The 20,300-nt window shown below is 30.4% G+C and overlaps 3 protein-coding genes across 4 annotated transcripts; 2 read left to right on the top strand and 1 right to left on the bottom strand.

The window, feature by feature from the left end:
- Positions 1-1,679: 1,679 nt before the first annotated feature.
- LOC137927019 (trans-1,2-dihydrobenzene-1,2-diol dehydrogenase-like) lies at positions 1,680-4,799 on the top strand. Its single transcript, XM_068770790.1, has 5 exons — positions 1,680-1,884; positions 3,061-3,352; positions 3,432-3,678; positions 3,903-4,056; positions 4,641-4,799. Exons 1-5 carry the CDS (start codon positions 1,680-1,682, stop codon positions 4,757-4,759), a joined length of 1,017 nt encoding a protein of 338 aa, XP_068626891.1. The 3' UTR covers positions 4,760-4,799.
- Positions 4,800-5,044: 245 nt separating this feature from the next.
- Gem2 (Gemin 2) lies at positions 5,045-10,070 on the bottom strand. Its single transcript, XM_068770510.1, has 4 exons — positions 9,730-10,070; positions 9,347-9,659; positions 6,903-7,002; positions 5,045-6,758 (listed from the first exon to the last, which is right to left on the bottom strand). The coding sequence occupies exons 1-4, from the start codon at positions 9,961-9,963 to the stop codon at positions 6,650-6,652; spliced, it is 756 nt and encodes a 251-aa protein (XP_068626611.1). The 5' UTR covers positions 9,964-10,070; the 3' UTR covers positions 5,045-6,649.
- A 3,597-nt stretch (positions 10,071-13,667) lies between these two features.
- Positions 13,668-17,985, top strand: LOC137926892 (trans-1,2-dihydrobenzene-1,2-diol dehydrogenase-like). 2 transcript variants are annotated; one of them, XM_068770629.1, is made up of 6 exons: positions 13,668-13,775; positions 14,802-15,006; positions 15,302-15,593; positions 16,699-16,945; positions 17,269-17,422; positions 17,760-17,985. In XM_068770629.1, exons 2-6 carry the CDS (start codon positions 14,802-14,804, stop codon positions 17,876-17,878), a joined length of 1,017 nt encoding a protein of 338 aa, XP_068626730.1. In that variant the 5' UTR covers positions 13,668-13,775; the 3' UTR covers positions 17,879-17,985. The 2 variants fall into 2 exon arrangements, with proteins under 2 accessions (XP_068626730.1, XP_068626729.1); XM_068770628.1 differs by having other exon boundaries at positions 13,678-13,787.
- The last annotated feature ends 2,315 nt before the right edge of the window (positions 17,986-20,300 follow it).

Genomic DNA, 20,300 nt, shown 5'->3' with positions numbered 1-20,300 from the left:
GTGACGTCATTTGTTGTTAAAGTGACGTAATGACCACTAACACGTTACTACCTTTTGCTGCTGTATTTGAACGGCTTTCTGGTGGCCTATCCTATAAATGTTATACAAGTTATTAAGATATACTATAAGAAAGCATAGCTACACAATTGGATTTAACCCAGATTCATGTCATACATCGATTAATCCAGCTTTTGATTCAATTAATATGAAATATTTTAGTCCCTAAAATATTAACAATTAATGGTTGCACAAATGCTGCATGTAATATAATGTAATAAGTAAACCTCGAATCCCAGAATATTATATAACATTTCATAAATAAAAAGATGGTCTTCCACAAGATGATTATAATCATCTTTTCATTCAATTTAAAAATATTGTCATGTATAAAGGTTATGTCAGATTTAACATATATTTTTATACATTACTCATAGAGCTTATATATTAGTTTATTCGTGCTATTTCGTAGTTTTTAATTCGTTTCAGCTGTTGCAATGCTTATAAAATCATAAGAGTTATTTATTAATTAAAATACTCATTTATTACAAATAAAATAACATACAATAGTGTGTATGTTTCTACCACTTAAATTCACAATTCAGAATTAACTTATTGATTCAAGAACTTGTTTCTAGAGTAACATCAAAAGCTTATTATCAATAATGTATACAGAACCCACGATAAATATTGCACATCGACCTTTAGAAAGAGACAATCGATTAATTTCGGCTTCGTAGAGCGTTATCTCTGCCGCACACTACCTTTGTGACCTTTTGTCAGTTTTCTTTTTAAAATGTCCTGTAACATTTTAGACATTATGTATCTTGATATAAAAACTGATTGAGAGATGAAGCCTTACGTTCTTTCTGCATTTATACCGTGATTTGAAATCTACCAGTAATAAATAATACTTTATTTTAATTATCCTTACCATTAATTAAGAATTGAAGGTAAGACTAAAAAGAACACCGCCTTGGCATTTCACCTCTATACAACCTCTTCAATTAGCTTTAATTGTGCATCCCGATCCACATTTTCGAATAATTGCTATTAATAAATAACTATTACAGTTACTTTGCGTTAATTAACTATACATAAAATATTTAAGAATTTCACTAAATAAGTAAAGGAATTATGAAATATATACGGAAAATGTTAATTACAATAATTGAATTCCCAACAAAAGCAAAGATTTTTTATTATCATTGTCCTTCTTATTTGCGTCTATTTAAAAGATGGCTGGCATTAGAAAATGTTCATTTGTAGATTAGAGTTAACCGTATTCGTTGTTTGTGCTATTGCCACAGCTTTTGGACCGAATATTATAATACAAGGTAAATACTAGTTTTTAAGGACACTAAAAATTCGTCCAAACAGAGATTATTATTAAATTACACATAATTGTTGGAAAACAGCGAAAAACTCTTTCAACGCTTTAATACTTCACAATTGAATTTCTACAAAATAAAAAACCTATAGCAATTTGTTGACGGTCGGATAATAATACTACAAGGCAAAAATTATAAAACCAACAATAAAAAGTAAGTAAAATAAGCCCAACATAATGCGTTCTCTTTTATTAAAAATAAACACTAACGTGTTACTACAACTATTTCGTATGAACTCTCTTGTGTTTTACAATTCATATAATTTTAATGGATATAATTATTTTCAAACAGATGACTCTTCGATGGGGTATCGTTACAGCTGGACATATTTGTCATGATTTCGTAAATGCTTTCAATTCATATCCGGACAAGGGAGACCAAGTGATTTCAGCGATTGCATCTCAAGACAAGGAAAAGGCCGTGAAGTTTGCTAAAACCCACGGCATCGCCAAAGTGTTTGACTCTTACCAGGCAATGGCTATTAGTGACGATATCGGTAAAATAACTATTCATTATCATGTAAGCTGATAAGCAACCACTGAAGGGTATGAGTTTCTCTTAAAGATCGCCTCAATGACAGCTATTTCCCACGATTTTAACTACGCCATCGATCCACTTAGTGTAGGCCATGACGCATCTACGAAAAACAAAATTTTATGTTTCATTTTACTTGTCGAGATTTCTTCTATCCCTAGTGAAGTAAACCCTTATTGTGTGATGTAAATCGTATGGCTGTTCCATACAAAATTCTTGTATTGACAAAATTGAATGACTATTTATACCACGGGATATCATAAATGGTTCCGACAGTCACACGGCGTATCAAAAGGGACGTCATTTGTCAAAGCGGTCCGTTGCGACGGCTTTTCTCAAAGTGCTTTCCAGTTGCGTTGTATTTAAGAATTTGCATATCAAAAAGAAGTGGTAGCTACAGTATGTACAATTGTTTTGTAAGTGTCCAGCGACTGTATCGCGTAAAGGTTTCTGAAATATATATACGGTCACATTTGTTCGATGAAAATAGTCGTTACCCACCAGTACGTGCGTTCTGCTTGCACCTTGGCAATTATAGCTTCAACTGGTACGAAGAGGTATAGCAGTGAAGGTGCTTAACGTACCTATGTGCGTATTTCTGCCTCAAATACCTCGGCTGAAGCCGTTACTTTATTTCGCCGGATTATAAAGCCCCTAATCTTTTTGATGCTTCGTGGAGTGAATCGGTAAAAGGGCCACCAAAACCACATATTGGGCTGCAAGCAAATCGTTTATCATTTCCATTCAAGGGTACCCGCGAGAACTGAACCTCGGCTCGAGCGGTTGTTATACTCGCATTATACGTTTTTCTTATTCAGTAGACTTCAATCAGAAGAAAATGAGTTTCATCAAAACATAAGACGTGGTAAACTTTGAACAATTCAATTGTAAGACTCATAAAGTCAAGCCTCTGGCTAAATTAACTTTGTAAGGTTTACTTTTAAATCTAAAAATGCGACGGTATGTTTTGTGTGGAACATTTTCTTTGAGAATCTAAATAAAAAATATTGAACCTTGTAAATAATCATTACACGTCTGACATCTCATTGTGATTTTTAATTAATAGATAATATTACTGAAAATTTTTGTCTAATTCATTCGCTCTTATATGACATAGGAATTTAAAGTTTATTTTCAGACGTTGCATACATTGGAACATTAAATCCGTATCATTACGAGCTTACTAAGCTATACCTTGAGAAAGGCATCCATGTTTTGTGTGAAAAACCGCTTTGCCTTAACTATAAACAAGCCGAAAGTCTGGTCAGATTAGCAAGAAATAAGAAATTATTCTTAATGGAAGCTGTGTGGTCAAGATTTTCTCCGTCATATGCAGCTTTGGAAAAAGAGATTAACTCTGGGAAACTAGGAGATATTCAACACGTCGAAGTTAATTTAGGTTTGCCTTTGGTACAAATGGAAAGAATACGGTAAAGATTTCTAACAATACTGATGAATTCCAATATATTATTTTCATTAATATTAAATCTTTTCGCTTTAAATGTTTAGCTTAAAAGAAAAGGGAGGCAGTGCTATTCTTTGTATCGGCATATACACGCTTCAGTTCGCACAATTTATTTTCAAAGAAGAGCCTACCAAAGTAACTGCGATCGGAGAGGTCAATGAAGAAGGTGTAGATTTGGCCGACACCGTGATTCTTAATTACACAGACAATAAAAAAGCTATTCTTAATATAAACACAAAGATAAGGCTCTGGAATCGGGCAACTGTTTATGGAAGTAAAGGATGGGCAACGGTAAATTTTTCTTTGCTGCTCTTAATTATTACTTTAGTGAAATATAATTATAAAATAATTACTTTAGTATTAATAATATGTACAAACAATAAACAAATTAAATAATAATAAATTCTGTAATTATGAACAACTAAATAATAAAAATAATGATAAAAAATAAATGCAATATTTGCATTTAGTTATACTTGCAAAAGCTTAGAAAATATATCAATGTTATTTTTCAGATAGAAGATCCGTTTTATTTTTCTGAAACTTTAATTCACGTCGATGGTACCGCTGAAAAGTTTCCTCTGCATACATCAAGTATTCCATACAATTTCATAAATAGTGCTGGTTTAGTTTATGAAGCGATTGAAGTAGCTAGATGCATAAAACAAGGTAACAGAATATAAGTGAAAGTGACAGTGTCATAAGAACATTTTAGCGGGAATCTAGATTTCACTACAGCATCTTCTTAATTACGTTGCTTATATTGGGAAATGTCATTATTTCTCCGTGATTAAATAGTAGAAATTTAAAACGAAATCAGTCGCGCAATAATTATAAACGCTCATTCTAAATCCGGCGCAGGCGTTTTTTGCCCTTACATCGACGTCATTAACCTATTATACAATATGTTGACCTTTTACATCAGTCTTTGCCAATCTTACTAACATACAGTGATTGGTTATTAGCGGAAAAGCTTTAAAAAATGCCCGCAAAAAGCTTTTACACTTATTAAACATTAATTCTGTATAAAGTTATCACTTCAAAATATGTTGCATCAATTTATAATTTGTATTGGAATGCGATAGACCAATAACTTCTGGCAGTAGTCTGCAGGGACAATCAGAATTATGAAAACGCTCGCTTTACATCATTTAATATTTCTGAAACGAGTGATATTTGGAAAGTGTATATACTAGCTATTGAAATTTAAGCGATCTTTAGATAAATGTTTAATGATTAATAATCTTTTAAAGGTCTCATGGAATCACCACGAATGTCCCATCAACAAAGTCTTTTATTGGCGAAATTAGAAGATGAAGTTCGTAGCCAAATTGGCGTCCATTATGACGTCGATGACGAAAATTACCCTTAAGTTTTATCATATAAAACAAATATGTATTTAAGGAACAAGTAAATTAATAAAATATTTGTATTATAATAAAAGAAAGTAGAAATGAGTATTGCGTTTAACTTTTTTATATTATAACGATAGGAATACACTCAGTTTTATTTTCCTTTTGCTGAATTTTGTATTACATTTTTCAGGTAATACATAAACCATGATAAATTACAAATCAAACTAATTATGATGTAGAGGTAAATTTAAAAGGATTATTAGAATTATATTTTATTACATATTTACATAAATTAGGTACAATAAGGGATCTTTCACTTTAATTTGTCATAAAGTAGTATGCCTAATTATTATTTTTATGCAGAAAAACAGTTGAAAGTTACCTGGGGGCAAGTGTAATATCGTTCATAATTTCTAATGAAAAGCGGACGACCTTTTTGTATCTCTACAATAAAGTAGTCTCTAAAATAATATGGATAAAAGGTGATTTCGCTATCGCCCAGCTAGTGGAATATTATCTTAAAATATAAGACTGTCAGTAAAACAATAAAAATTAACAAATGGCTGAAAATTTAATTAGCTAAATATTGTCAGTGTACAATATGGTGAAGTCCATTTTTATTAACTAAAATGAGACAATTGAACCATTTTAATTACATCATACAGAGAAGAATCCATTAATTAGTTAGACATTTGATAATTTCTATCCACTTAGTAGCCTATTAAGACATTTGTCTTTAAATTGATCAATTATTTGGCTAATTGACTCAATAACTTATGTATGTCAATTCTCTAGTGTCTGATAGACGTCGACGCTGTTAGCCTTTTGGGGTCTTTACAGCTTTGTCGGTTACATGTGTATCAATTGAGTGTTTTAGAATACTTTAGCTGTCGAAATACCTAGCAAATTCTTCTCCGATTTATTAATAGATACTTTGCTTAAGTAATCTTAATATTAACAGTAATTATTTAAATTTTTACTAGAAGCACATTTGTAACTATCAATGTTTCATCCTCATTTCAGCCATAGGATGTCAACTGCTGGACATAGCCCTCTCCCGAAAAATGTCTATCTATTAATATACTGATGTGAGAAATATTTCAAACACACTTATATACCCTGTGTCCATTACAATGTGTTGGTAAGCAAAATTTTAAATTGCCGCAATGATTAAAAACTGCAAATTTATGTGTAACCAAGATCATAAAGTATGTCTGGGTAATATTTAATATTGAAAATACTGTAATTTTTCACATTAGCATTAACATTGTTTATTATCCTCTTATATTCCATTGAAATAATGGAGTACATATTAACCTAATGAATACTCTATAGTTTGGCTAAGTTTTATTAGAAAACAATAAAAAATTCTAATTTTATTCTCATCAATTATTCCTATATATCTCTTGTTACTTTTAATTTTTTTATTGTTACACAGCTACAAGCCTATACAATTTTTCTAATTAAAGATATGTTTCTGCAGATACATAGGTGTGGCACAATATTGAAGTGACATATTTAACAAAATAATATTAAAAAACAATTTTAGGTATTTAGACATTAATTTTAACAATAGTAACCATTTATCAGCAATATCAAATTATTATTGCTTCCAGGTTTTTTAGTTTTCAAAGAGGTATAGGTTGACCCCCAGGAGTACACTGGAGACACAAAGGGGTATATGTTGGAGTTTCAAAATTATGGTAGTTCGTAATCCAACAATACAAGAATCAAAATGTTGGCTTGACTGTAATTATCAATGTAGACAGATATTTTACAAAGCTCAGCAACTGTTACTTGTTTAAACTTCATAATTAATATTCAGTACAACATGTTGAGACATAGTGTAGCTGCAACGGGTCTACCAGAACCAGATAAATTTTGAAAATGGTTTCTGCTTTAAGATATTAATCAGCTAAATCAAATTGTCTGAAATACCTTGAAACCAAACATATAAAGATATTTAGTGGTGCAACAGCTTCTTTTGAATGTTCTTCATCTGGATTTAAATGAGATCTAAAAACAACAATATCTTTAGTAAACAAAATCTTTAATGTTAAATGAAAAGGAAACAAATATTAATATACAAACAAAATATAAATATATATATACAAACAAAAAATAAATATTAATATAAAAACAAATAATAACATTACAAACCTTATTTCTGCACATTTTCTTGCTAAATTCCTAAGTATGCTTGTTGTATCAGATAAAAGAGGTTGCCTTGTACACGCAAGAAAAGCATAAATCCATTGACCTGAAAGTGGCAGTGAATTTTTATATGACATTAATCTATGAAAATAGTTGTGGATTGGCTTGATTTTGACCATGATAAGCGTAATACGAGGGTCAAACTGAAAGTTCTTAGAAAATCAAAAACTAAGCATTCTAGCAAGTTATTAGTTTTATTATAACTTTTCAAAATAGCGTCCATTTACATCAATACATCGCTGCATTCGATGGAACCATTGAGAAAAGCACCTTGCCCACTCGGCCTTAGGGGTCTCTTCGACGGCGTTTTGAAACGCAGCCACTGCTTCTTCGGCGTCCATAAAATGTTTTCCTCGAAGTTTTTCTTTTATTTTCGGAAATAAATAAAAATCGCAGGGTGCGAGGTCGGGGCTATACGGCGGGTGACCCAGTAATTCCACGTCTGAGGTCGCCAAATAGTCGATCGTTTGCCTGGCGGTGTGCGACGAGGCATTGTCGTGATGAAGGAGGATCCTGCTGCGAGGTCGTTTCTCTCGAACTTTTTCCAAGACAAGTGGCAAACAGTTGTTAGTGTACCACTCTGCATTAACCGTTTTCTGATCCTCTAAGACAACTGTCGCGTAATGACCTGTCTTTCCGAAGAACGAGGCCACCATCTTTTTTCCAACACTTCAACCTCTCTTCACTTTAGTTGGCAATTCTTCGGAAGGAAACACCCACTGAGCAGACTGTCTTTTGGTTTCCGGATCATAACAGTAAATCCAGCTTTCGTCACCCGTTAGTATGTCGAACACAGCATTTGAGTCACCTCCGTTAAATTTTTGGATCATTTCTCGGCACCAATCAACACGACGGAGTTTTTGAGCCTCGGTCAAATTATGCGGTATCCAGCGGGCACAAAGCTTCCTGACCGCTAAATGTTCATGGAGGATTTTGTGCACTTGACTCATACCTATGCCTAGACTTGTCCGAATCTGCTGATAGGTCACTCTTTTGTCAGTCTCTATCATACGCCGCACAACACTGATATTGTCTTCAGTCGTCGCTGTAGAAGGCCGTCCCTCACGCAAATCATCGGTGAGATTAGTTCGACCACGTTTGAATTCATTAAACCAGTTGTAAACTGTGGCACTAGATGGGGCTTCATCGTGAAAAGCCAATCGAAGTCTATCATAACTTTCTTGTTGACTTATATGACATTGAAAGTCATAAAAAATCATTGCACGAAAATTTTCTCGGCTTAAATTCATTCTGACGTGCACAGACAATTTTCAATTTGCCGCCAAATCGTAAAACAAATGACAAATGAATGAAATGTATACTCAATATTATTGGTAAAGAGTTCTATTTTCAAAATTTAAACTTATTTTTTTAATATAATGCTTTTAAGTTGCCAGTTCTAAAAACTTTCAGTTTGGCCCTCGTATGATTAGTTATGTTGGAATATAGTACATAGTTTGCAAGTATTTGAGATTAGTATGTAAAATATGTCAATTCAAATTCCGGGTAGTATAAATGAAACGGATATTAAAAGTAAATTCATAAAATTGATAAGTAACATTTAACCTGTAATATTTAATAAAATTGTAGTCCTGAGCTTAAATTTTCTAAATTAATAGTCTAGTTGATTGATGACATAAGAAGTTACTAAGGTATTTCATAAGACAAAAAACCTAATTATATAAAAGGTTATATGTTTAAAACCATCAAGAGTGAACATATAACTCATTTGCAGTGAGCAATTTTATTAATAAATGATATACTCTATCTAATGGTAGCCCAGTAGCAGTAGAGGCCCAAGACTTGCAAACATACAGTATGGGTACATTTCCTAAGATTCAGACTTATAATTCACATTTTGTGCATTAATTATTTAGGATTGCCATACACTATTGATGAATGGATACAAACATATTTCCAGAGGATTCATAGCAGCATCCTCTGGATAATACACTGTAATTTTCAATTCGCCTGTCATGCATGGCAATTATGGTACCGACCCCATAGATATCTTTAGTATCAATGATCTAAAGAAATGACACTATCCACAAACCATTTTTTTCAAAAACCCTAAATAAAGTAATGGATAAAATATTGAAGAAAAATGTAAAATTCAGATTACTACTGATTAAAATTAAATATTATTTATAATGTCCCTGCAAACTATACTGCCAGATGTTATTTAAAATAGGTACAAAATCTTTCATGACGAATAAGCTTTCACATTCACCACCTTTAAACTTTTACATCATTAACCAATAGCCAATATAAACATTTTAAGTAAAAATTGTTTTGATTAGATTTGAATGGCATTATTTATTGTGAAACTATATAACTCCCAAGAGATAAAGTAAGTTATAATTGAGCTCATTAAAATAAAATTCGTATACCTGTTTTGTGATCAATAGTATTTCCCGGCTGTACATCACCTATTATATCGGTCAATATTTCTAAGGCACGGTCCAGTAATGTATGTGGTAAACCAAGAACACAAGATAGTGTTGGCTCATTTTTCTCAAAAAATCTCTTCCATCCCTTTAAATTATCTTGTTCTATTTGTATTGTTTTAACACTACCTGACCATTGTGATTTTTTTGATAGCAGCCGAGATATATACATACGAATATCCGAAAAATCGGCTACTTGTATGTTTTGCCATTCTATTGTTGGTTTGAGATTATCAGCGACGTGTGCACGTGGAAGCTAAAAATAAAAACAATATACTAATCTATCTTTTAATATTTACCAATGTTCTAAATTATACAATTTATACCTCTTTTACAAATCGAGACTGATTTTTGGCAAACTTGGAAATATCTTGATCACATTTTGTCACTTGTGAATAATTTTCACGTTCTTTTATAACTTTTAATAGATATTCTTCGCCAGTTGTTGGAATATCTTTTAACTCGACATTTGAAGTAATTTGAAAACACGGGGACATCAAAATATCAGTATCATCATTATTTAAAACCTTTGCTTTTAGAACAACTTTTTTTTTAGACATAGTAGTCTATCAGTAAATATTTTGGAATAACTCGCAGAAGATTAAACTTATTGACTGTTATAAAATCTAGAAAAACGTTAAAAATAAAAACAATTTTAAATTTTGCTTTTCTCACATTGTTACTTTGACAGAAGGTATAGATAATTAAAGTACTCGTTTAAGTAATCTATTTTTGAATGTCATGGGAATTATTAATAACATTCAAAGCATTGTTATGGAGTAATGTAAATCAATCACAATATTTATTAATTTAAATTTAGCGGTGCCTTAAAATATGTAGATGGTTGAAAAATTACGCTACTAATATTCATTTCGAGGTAATGTTTTATTACTAAAATGTTATTAACTGTGTCATTAATTGTAAATCAGGTTAATGGCATTTAAACAAAATATGTAGCATATAATTTATAAAAAATACAGGTTAATTTTTGTCACCGTATAGAAAGTTTATAAGTACATTTGCCTAGGACATTTAGACTGCGTACAATACAGGCTCATTAAATTGTAGATCACAATAGTTTGTCTGATTTTAATATAGAAGCTAGAATACAACTTTTGGAATAGTTTTAAGGGGATTACATGCATGAATATTTTAAAAACTTTATGTTAATCATGTTTAGCTTTTAAATAGTGAATTATTAACAATCAAGACGTATCCCAAAAAATGGAAGAAAACTTGTATTAAAGTTTAATAAATTTTGAATTTATGCAGAAGTAAATTAAAAGCTTGGAAAATTTTATTTAATATTATATGTAACTATTTATTTTGGTGGACAAACAAATAATTAAATTGTTTTTATGAAATAAACTTTAAGTATTGTTTACGTCTTTATATAAAAAAATTGGAAACCGTTTGACAACTGATACATGAACTTCATGGTAGCATTGAAATCGATTAAACGTAAGTAAAGTAACATTAAAAATGTATTGTATCATTCACACCCGATTAAAAATTTGAACTAAATGCAGTGTTTGTTAGTTTTTAACCATTAGTTGTAATAAATAGAAACTTGATGCATTTTGTTCTATTGCTCTTGACCAAAAAGTTTATAAAGGATAGAATCTATGTACCGACGGTTTAATACAAAATCGCCTTCTCTGAAATTAGCATATAGTTATATCTATCTAATAAACTAATAAAATACTGAAACATAGCTGTATGTCTCCATCAGAGTAACCAATTGTGTTTAAGTTGCTTTTCATGGTGACATGAATATTAGGGTATCGCTATGCTATTTAAACGTTGTGGTGCCACCACATACTTATGGTTAGGACATATCATTATCAGGTTATGATCTTGACTCGTCTTTCCATGTTATTACACGAATGTGTGTTACACTAATTATTATTATTCCATGTTACATAATAAAAGTTCTTTCATCCTTATGGAAAAAAGCAACTTAATGTAAGTAGTATGGTATTTGTAAATATTGAAAGTTGTTAAAATTATGATCTATTTATAAATATAAAACTAAATTGTGGACTATTGACACATATATGTATTATTTTGGAATATTTTTGTATTAAGTTTTTCAATAAATATGGTGCAAAATAATGTGACTACATGCGGAGATACAAGCTGCATTATGAAAGAAATATCAAATAACTGATCTTTAATTATTAATGACCTTAATATTAAAGCATAAAATTATTAAAACTATCATATAGGTAAATAACTAATTACGTTTTTGTTTTAAAATTTACTGTTAAAGCCTTTATCATCTGTTTGTTATTTTATTAAATTTAGTTTTCACAAAATAAATTTTAAAATGTCCAATGGTTGCAAACTTTATTTTTGTTTAAACTATTTTGATACAAACTATTTATTAATACTATATAAAGAAGTTAAGAGTATATACTGTGTTCTTTTACATTTTAAGGTTTAATTTAAGCTATTAATATATTTTTTGCAATTTTGTTTTTTTTTTTTTTAAAGAAATGTGAAGTCTATTTAAAAAATATTGAGAGCTTGTTCCTTCCTCTTGAAATAATCTTAAATGCTTTTGAAACTATCAATCATGGTATTTAACAAGTTGTAATCATATTTTTGTGGCTTATCTATTGACTTCTATAGCAGTGTCAGCAGGGGATAATGAAAAAAACTTATTTTTTTTTACCATGTTTACACTTAAATGTAATCAACATGGAATAACAGATAATAGGATTTCATTTTTAATTATATTATTTTCGGAATGGATATTAAAGTATTTACTTCAATTTGTACTTTAAACATTATTTTATTACATTTTTTTAAAAGTAACATTAATTTAAAGTAAATAATATTCTTCACAATAACTTAGATTTAGAAGTTTTGAAAAAGAAATCATGGGTTTTCTTCTGTATATTATTATATTATTTTATTTTTATATTATTATACAGAAGAAAACAATAAATGCTATTATTTTAGCCATAAGACATCCACTACTAGACAAAAGCATCCTCCCTCTACCCCCTTTGTTTTTTTGAATTTCAATAAGTGGAGTACTTTAAAGCTGGACAGGAAAAAAAAACATGATCAGCAATTTAGTGGGTAGATTTTAATAACTGTATTATATTACAATTATAATAAAAACGGTTCCTAATATTAATCATTGTTTGGTAAGACTTTGGCTTGACGTATATCTAATATAAATAAAATTATAAATTGCTGTGGTATAATATTGAAAAGTATGTGAGTGTAAAAGTCGCAAAGCTTTTATAGGGACCTTGCAATTACTTTTAGAGGTTTGTTTAGAAGCCCCTATATAAACGCGCTTTTAAATATGCAACAGTCAAAAAAAAATAACCATCAAAATTGAAACAGTACATAAACCTGCCATCAGATTCCTTACACTGATTAAACAATCCAAAGCACTTTAAATGATATTTCGACAAAGTGTTTTGTTATTGAAGTTATTGATGTTACAGGGTGTTATCATTAGAATTTCCTTGTGCAATGTTTTTGAAGCAGGTGTTTATTATTATTTGTTATAGTAAAAAATAAAGAAATCATACTAGAATCGTTTTTTTACGAAACCCCATGACGTTAACGTTCGTTTGCCTGTGTATATTTAAATTCATTTTTAGATAGTTTTTCTCTTGAGCGAATAACCACCCCTTGCGTCGCAATTAAAAGAACAACTTATATTTAAAAAAAAATACTGTATGCGTTGATAGTACACGCATATATTTTAACTTATTTACATTCGACTAAAGCTGTAAGTATTTGATTAAATCTGAGAAGAAAATTAATTCACATAAAGTTTGAATTAAGCTTTAAGGAATTTTGGTTTTTATATATAATCTGCATGCGTCATCACTACACATTATTAACCTTCAAAATTCTTTTTGAACAAACACAAAAATCTTAAATACACCATTAGGATGTAATAAAGTTAAAGAAATATTGAATTTTATGAAAATAAGCTAGCCGCATGGAATTATTTTTTTATGTATTTTATTGAGTGAAAATGACTATAATTTAAAGGCGAAAAATTGTGATTTTTTTTAATCAAAATGTAGCGGAACCCTGATTATATGTGCTTAACATAATTACTTAATATTTCCATGCATGTTACATAATTTTATTTTTGATATGTCTAGTTGTTTTTATTGAAATAACTCAGTAACTTCAATAATTGTATATACATAGTGTGCGTATATCTACCGCTATAGATAACAAATGTTTTGAATTGACCATTGAAATTGTTGATAAGGTTAACAATATCAGGCTTATAAATATAATGTTCGCAAACAGTGATGGCCTTAATCTGTTACATAAAACTACACAACTAACGCATCATATAACAGGATTTTCCGGAGAAAAATAAAAGGTAATTTTCAAGGTAAATATACATGATTTTATTGTAATATTACAGTGAACTATAGATATAAATTAAAAACTTATAATATCAAAGCGTATTATAACTTTAAAAAAATTGTAATTGTAAAATATGAACGTACGGTAAATTATGTCAGAAATAGCATTTTATTACCAGCGCGTGTGTTATGTCATATTTAATTTAAAATAAAATATTTCTATGCCAAAAGACGTTAGTTTTAAATGGGGGTTCACGGGAATTTTAAGTGTGATATTCGTAATTCACTTTCAGGAGTATTAGGAGATTTGGTCTATCAGTTATAAATTATTCTTAAACTTAAAATACGTCAATTAGCTAATACTAATACTACATCTTATAAGGATTTTAGGCAGTTATCTCGGGAAAGCTGACCGTTGCCATGTTCTTATTTTAAGGACTAGGTGTTTAGTAAAAGGATTTTTTGATGTTGAAAGACGATATATTAGTGTTATATTACTTGGTATAGTTTTATATTTTATTCATAAGATTGTTAAATCTAATTAATTTAAGTCAAACCTAAAAAAAATTAAAATGGCGCTTTCAATGTTACATATGATAAACAAGCTTAAAAGGGATAGAGACACATAGTTCATTTGCTGTCAATGAATGTATGGTACACGAACCAAAAAGCAATGCTTTAGAAATAAGCAATGACGTAATGATAGTGTAGTAAGAAATAGCGTTTTTAGAAGTCGAATTACTGACTCTGCAGGCTTTGTATTGCCATAAGGTATTGGCATATCGAATTCCAATAGAAAAGATTAATAAATGTCCCATATTGCAGAGTAATTACTTGTTACAGAGTGATTGGTAATAGGTGTAAAATCTTTAAAACAATTTGTTGTCAAATGTGCTATACCTTCACCTATTTAAAGATTTTACACCTATCAAAACCCTCTATAAATTATTGATTCAATACCTCTTTCGAAGATTTAAAAATATTTACTTTTTATTAAAAATTAGTCCGAGTAATGTCATTTACATAAATATCCATTGCAGATGACCATCCGCTGGGGAATCGTTACCGCTGCAAAGATTTGCAATGACTTCGTGAACGCTTTCAACACCTACCCGAATAAAGGCGACCAAGTCATTGCGGCCGTGGCAGCACGAGACAGAAGCAAAGCTGAATCATTCGCTAAAACACACAATATTCCTAAGGTGTATGATTCTTACGAAGCCTTAGCTGCCAGCAAAGATATCGGTAATTATTTTAACAACATGCCATACAATTAATGAGACCTTTTATATATTATTTATACATAGACGACGTATACTCACCTTATAATTCTTACAATCAAACATTAAACCATCCTTTCATTTACGTTAAGCAGTAATACCAACAGTAAAAACATATTAAAAGACGAATACCCATAAAATAATGTCTTTATGAGAAAGTTGCAAATATCGTTACTAAATTAGCGTAAAAAAAAATTAAATAAGGCTAACCCGCCTTTTAGTGAAATTATAACCAATATGTTTACAAATATTTTTTGCAGACGTTGCTTATATCGGTTCGCTTATACCATATCATTATGAACTCGCAAGGCTTTTCCTTAGTAATGGAAAACACGTACTGTGCGAAAAGCCATTGTGCCAGACTTACAAACAAGTGGAAAGCTTAGTAAAGTTGGCTAGGAAGAACAATTTATTCCTGATGGAGGCTGTCTGGTCAAGGTTCTCACCTTCGTACATTGCTTTGGAAAAAGAAATCAATTCTGGAAAGCTTGGTGATGTACAATTCGTCGAGGTCAACTTTGGTGTTCCAATTGACGATATAGACAGAATTAGGTAAGTTTGGCAAAAATGTATTAAATTTATTATCTGGTTAATTACGCGTTACAGATAAACTATAACCCAGAGCTGGATAAAAAGAAGTACACAGCGGGCGATTTAAAAATGTATTTTTTTTACATTTTGACAAAAAGAATTATAAAAGATATGAAATGTCACACGTCGTCGTTTCAGCCCACAGACGCGCATGCAAGGCATAGGCCTCCCCCAAATATATCTATGGGGGATATATCATAATTGTTACGCCTGGCGGGCGGGTCAGCCATCGCAATGTGGTATTATAAGCAATTTTGTTTTTGTGAGCAGAATCGAACTCGCGACCTATTATTGCAAGTCTCAGTCCTCTATCGCTGGGCTACCACCACTTTATAACGTTTTTGTTCCTTTGTTGCTTTTTTTTGGACCGGACTCGCATTGTTGCTCAAATGGCATTTGCAGATTTCGCGGGTTCGACTGCGTTGCTCGAACTACAAATGCGTTCGTTAGACCGTTCCACATGTAACACTTAAGAAAATATTTATTGTTTTATATTTTAATTATTAATTTTTTCTTACTTGCTATTTTTTACAGTAAATTTGTTTATTTTTCTATGGAAGGGCGCCAAATTTTGTTATTATTCGCGCTCAAACCCTATAACCGACATTATATATAGAACAATTTGCTTAATAATTATTTTTTGAGGTTTGGCTATAGAACGGTTTACTCTTAATATGTTTCTCAGGGACTGCGATCAAAATTCACAATATTGTATACACGTACAAAGCAAATAGAAAATACAGGACTAATTTCAATTTTAAAGACGTGCAATCACAACATGAGCCTGGTTAACAAAAAAAGTATTTGTTAATATTAAAAATAGGTTGAATAATAAATCTCTTTACATATATACATTAATATAATTTAAAAAGTTAGTAGGTAATTACTGTTCTCCAATTAACTATTCATTATTTATTTATTTATTATTATCAGTAAAATATGCATTATCAATAAGTTCTAAAACATTTGGCTTTAACGAAGATAAGAAGAACTGACAGAGGAGAAATGGGCGAATGCCTCTGCCATTATTATTTATTTTCCGTTTGAAAATTATTTGTAATTTCAGGTTGAAGGAAATGGGCGGAAGTGCCATTATGGACATTGGTATATACGCGTTGCAATTTGCCCAGTACATATTTAAAGACAAACCCATTAAAGTTACGGCTGTTGGCGAACTAAACGAACACGGCGTGGATACGATGGACACGGTTATTCTTGACTATTCGGGCGGTAGACGTGCTGTATTAAACATACACGCGAGAATCAAGCTCACGAACAATGCTACAGTAACTGGAACCAAGGGACAAGCTACGGTAAAATATTTTTTTTCTATTTTAATACACCTTTATATGACTTATAAAATCTTTAAAGACTATTAATTTCTTTATTTATTCAACATCTGTGGTTACCCAAACGTACCTAAAATTTAAAAATGGAACTATTTTTTAAATTTGAGCGAATGTAAACACCTTTCCCAGGTTTCCAATATGCCTAGTCATGTCCATATGTCATAGTTATTTTGATATACCAAACTTGAAAATATGAAAGTAAACGCAGTGTAAAATACTTTGTAATTAGATATTAAAAAACCAGTTTAGGCTTCTAGCTATATATTGCCGTCAAAATAATTTTACAGGTTGAAGATCCCTTCCACTTCCCGTTGACTTTAATTCACGCCGATGGCAATGTGGAACGATTCCCGCTGCACGAATCGAAACTTCCTTACTATTTCGATAACAGCGCTGGATTAGTTTACGAAGCTATGGAAGTGGCCAGATGCATCAAAGCAGGTAAAGTTGATAAATATTATATTCATTTACAAAATCATCACAATTTAATGTAAATATTAATGACTTTGTACTGATGACAGTTATAGATCTGTCGCAGTTTAATTGAAAAAACAACTAAAACGTTTGTCAGATTTATCGCTTTATTAAATGACGTTTATTTTGAATGCAGCAAGACTGCAGTATTAATGCGAATATATCTTCATTTTAATACTTTATGGGTCACGATAGTTTTTGTTCTATCTTTGACAGAATATACCTGTTCATTTCATCTACTTTATGGTATGCGAAAAAATGTTTTGTTTTCACAATTATTATTTCAAAACTGTTTGATTTACAGGACTCGTAGAATCGCCAAGGATGACACACGAGGACAGTCTTACAATCTCAAGATTGGAATTAGAAGTCCGCAAGCAAGTAGGCGTGCATTTCGATGTGGATGATAAAGAATTTCCTTAAAATAATATAAAACGTACAAAATTAATACAAATAAAAGTAAACCATCCGCTGTGTCGAATTTATTTTTGTTGTAAAATGTAAATAAAATATTTAAAGTTTTTCACCTTTATTGTTTTATTTTTCAAATTTGATATTTATGAAAACAATGTGAAGCGGTATTTTATGCTCAGACCGTGCGAATTTATATCCAATTTCCTATAACTATGTGGGATTCCTTCTAAGGCCGGTCTTGAAGGTAATGATAATGCGAAGTCTGGAGTAGAAGGGTGTATATTGATCTATGTATATACTGTAAATGATAGTATGCTGCAAGCCATTTTTGGCTTTGTGTAGCTTCATCGAAATTAAGCTTACGGAAACAGAGGCCTGTGTGCCATAAACTTTACCCTGGCAGATCATGTTTCAGTTATAACGCATGAAGAGGGATTATATCCTGGTAGATGTAGTATTGAGACTGAAGTCTAGTCTAGGTTAGCGACGTAAAGATTACTTGTTGGTAGGGAGCGACACAGCCTTCTCCTGACCACCTTAGCTTGAACGTGGGCGAGGCGGACGCGGCCGCCAGCCTCGTAAGTAAGGGTGTGACGAGTGTGTGGTGCAATAAAGTAGTGATATTACAAGAAATTGAATGAAAAATCGACAGGCTAAGGCTTATTGCGTAAAGAAGTATAATTAAAAGTAATTAAATATATTGATCATAAAACAAAAAATATTACGTTATTGTGATAAAATAATATCACTGCATGAAACCAAAAATTTGAAAAAAAATAATTTTCACATCGCCCAAATGTTTCTTATATACGAGTACATTAAAAATCAAAGTTTTTCTTTTACATAAGAAAACATTTTAAGAGTGTTGAGGTAAAAAAATTCGAATGCTTGAATTTTACATATATTAAATACACAACAATAAGATTTTTCTTAAAAACAATTCAGAGAAACATTAGTCTATTAATGTCTTTTAAGATTTACGTGTACTTAAATGACAAGTCATATTACTTATTATAAATTACCTTTTTTTTTTAAATTAATCTATTTTTTGTTATGAAGAAAAAAAGATTTTAGTTTTATAACAAGTATCAAGGAAATTATAGTCCTCTTAATTTTACATTAATATATTTGAATAGCTCTGAGGTCTAAATTTGATATTCTTTCGTCGTAAGTTTGACCATGTTAACATCTATAATCTTAAATTGTGATTACTCTTTACTTAAAACTAAGTCTAAATTAAAACAATACAGAGTATTAATTGTTTACTAATAAGAACACATTTTAATAAATAAAACGGTTGTTATTGTGCAAGTGACAATAAAATATTTAACTCTATAGTAATGTAACTTCCTATTTGTACGTGTAAGATCGCGAACGATCGTTAATTTCAAAAAATCCTCATTTTATCTTTTCCTTATTAACCTAAGAGTTATAAAGTGTATTTTTATAATATTTCATGATAATATAATATGCTACCTCAGCGGAACTCACATTAGCGAAATGTTGCAAATAATGATTGCCGAACAATAATTATGGCGAATACTAAAACTCGTTTTAATAAATTTTTATATTATTTGGTGTATAGTAAAAATAACTGACGCAGACTACCAAGCATGGAGATTATGACATAATTTTGTTTTGGTTAACATTTTGATCTTAGGGGAAAACCCATACCTTGAAGTGGGCATCTATGGGTTAAAAAGACGAAAAATAACTGTAACATTTTTTTTCAATTTATATATTTTTTAAAATTTTTAAATTTATTTTAGAGTTAAAACTAATTGAAGAAATGTTTACCATTTCTCAATTTTTGTCCATACTTGGCAAGTTTTTTTTTCTAAATTAACAATACATTTCTCAACCTTGCTTATTTTTATTAGGAAATTTAATTTTCCCTAATAAAAAAAAATAACATGAAAAAAAGAAAAAAAACTAGAAAATCGCAACAACCGATTTTATGTGATAAACACCAGCAAAAGATTCATCATTAAAATTATCATAATTATTAATAAAAAAAAGTATATAATTCCATATTCAAATTAAGCTTACATATTTTATAATTATTTTTAATGTCGTTTACTTGAGATACATCGTTATTTCACTTACTTTAAATTTAGAAATAGGTTAAAAATTTCTTCATTACATCAGATACCTACAATTTCAGCAGAGCTACAATCCAGCCTTTTAGGTAACATACCATTTAGGTTATAGCGACAAAGTAGAAAGTATAGGTTTTGAATTATTTTTCAAACCAAGTATAGAAGCTTAAATCCTATATTAAAAATTTTAAACTTAATTTTATTGCGTGACCCGATTCTGAATTTTACTCACTGACACAATGATGAAACCAACAATCGAGACCCATGATCGTTATCAACCGATTTGATATCGATTATATTTTTCGATTACTGTTAACGGTAGTTTTGTTTTT

The sequence above is a fragment of the Battus philenor genome, unplaced genomic scaffold (genome assembly GCF_028537555.1).
Source record: "Battus philenor isolate CCGP_79_NKW_IND1 unplaced genomic scaffold, ilBatPhil1.0.hap1 SCAF_3, whole genome shotgun sequence".
Taxonomy (NCBI): Eukaryota; Metazoa; Arthropoda; class Insecta; order Lepidoptera; family Papilionidae; genus Battus; species Battus philenor.
The sequence above is the reverse complement of the archived record's forward strand: the minus strand, read 5'-3'. Positions and strand labels throughout refer to the sequence as shown.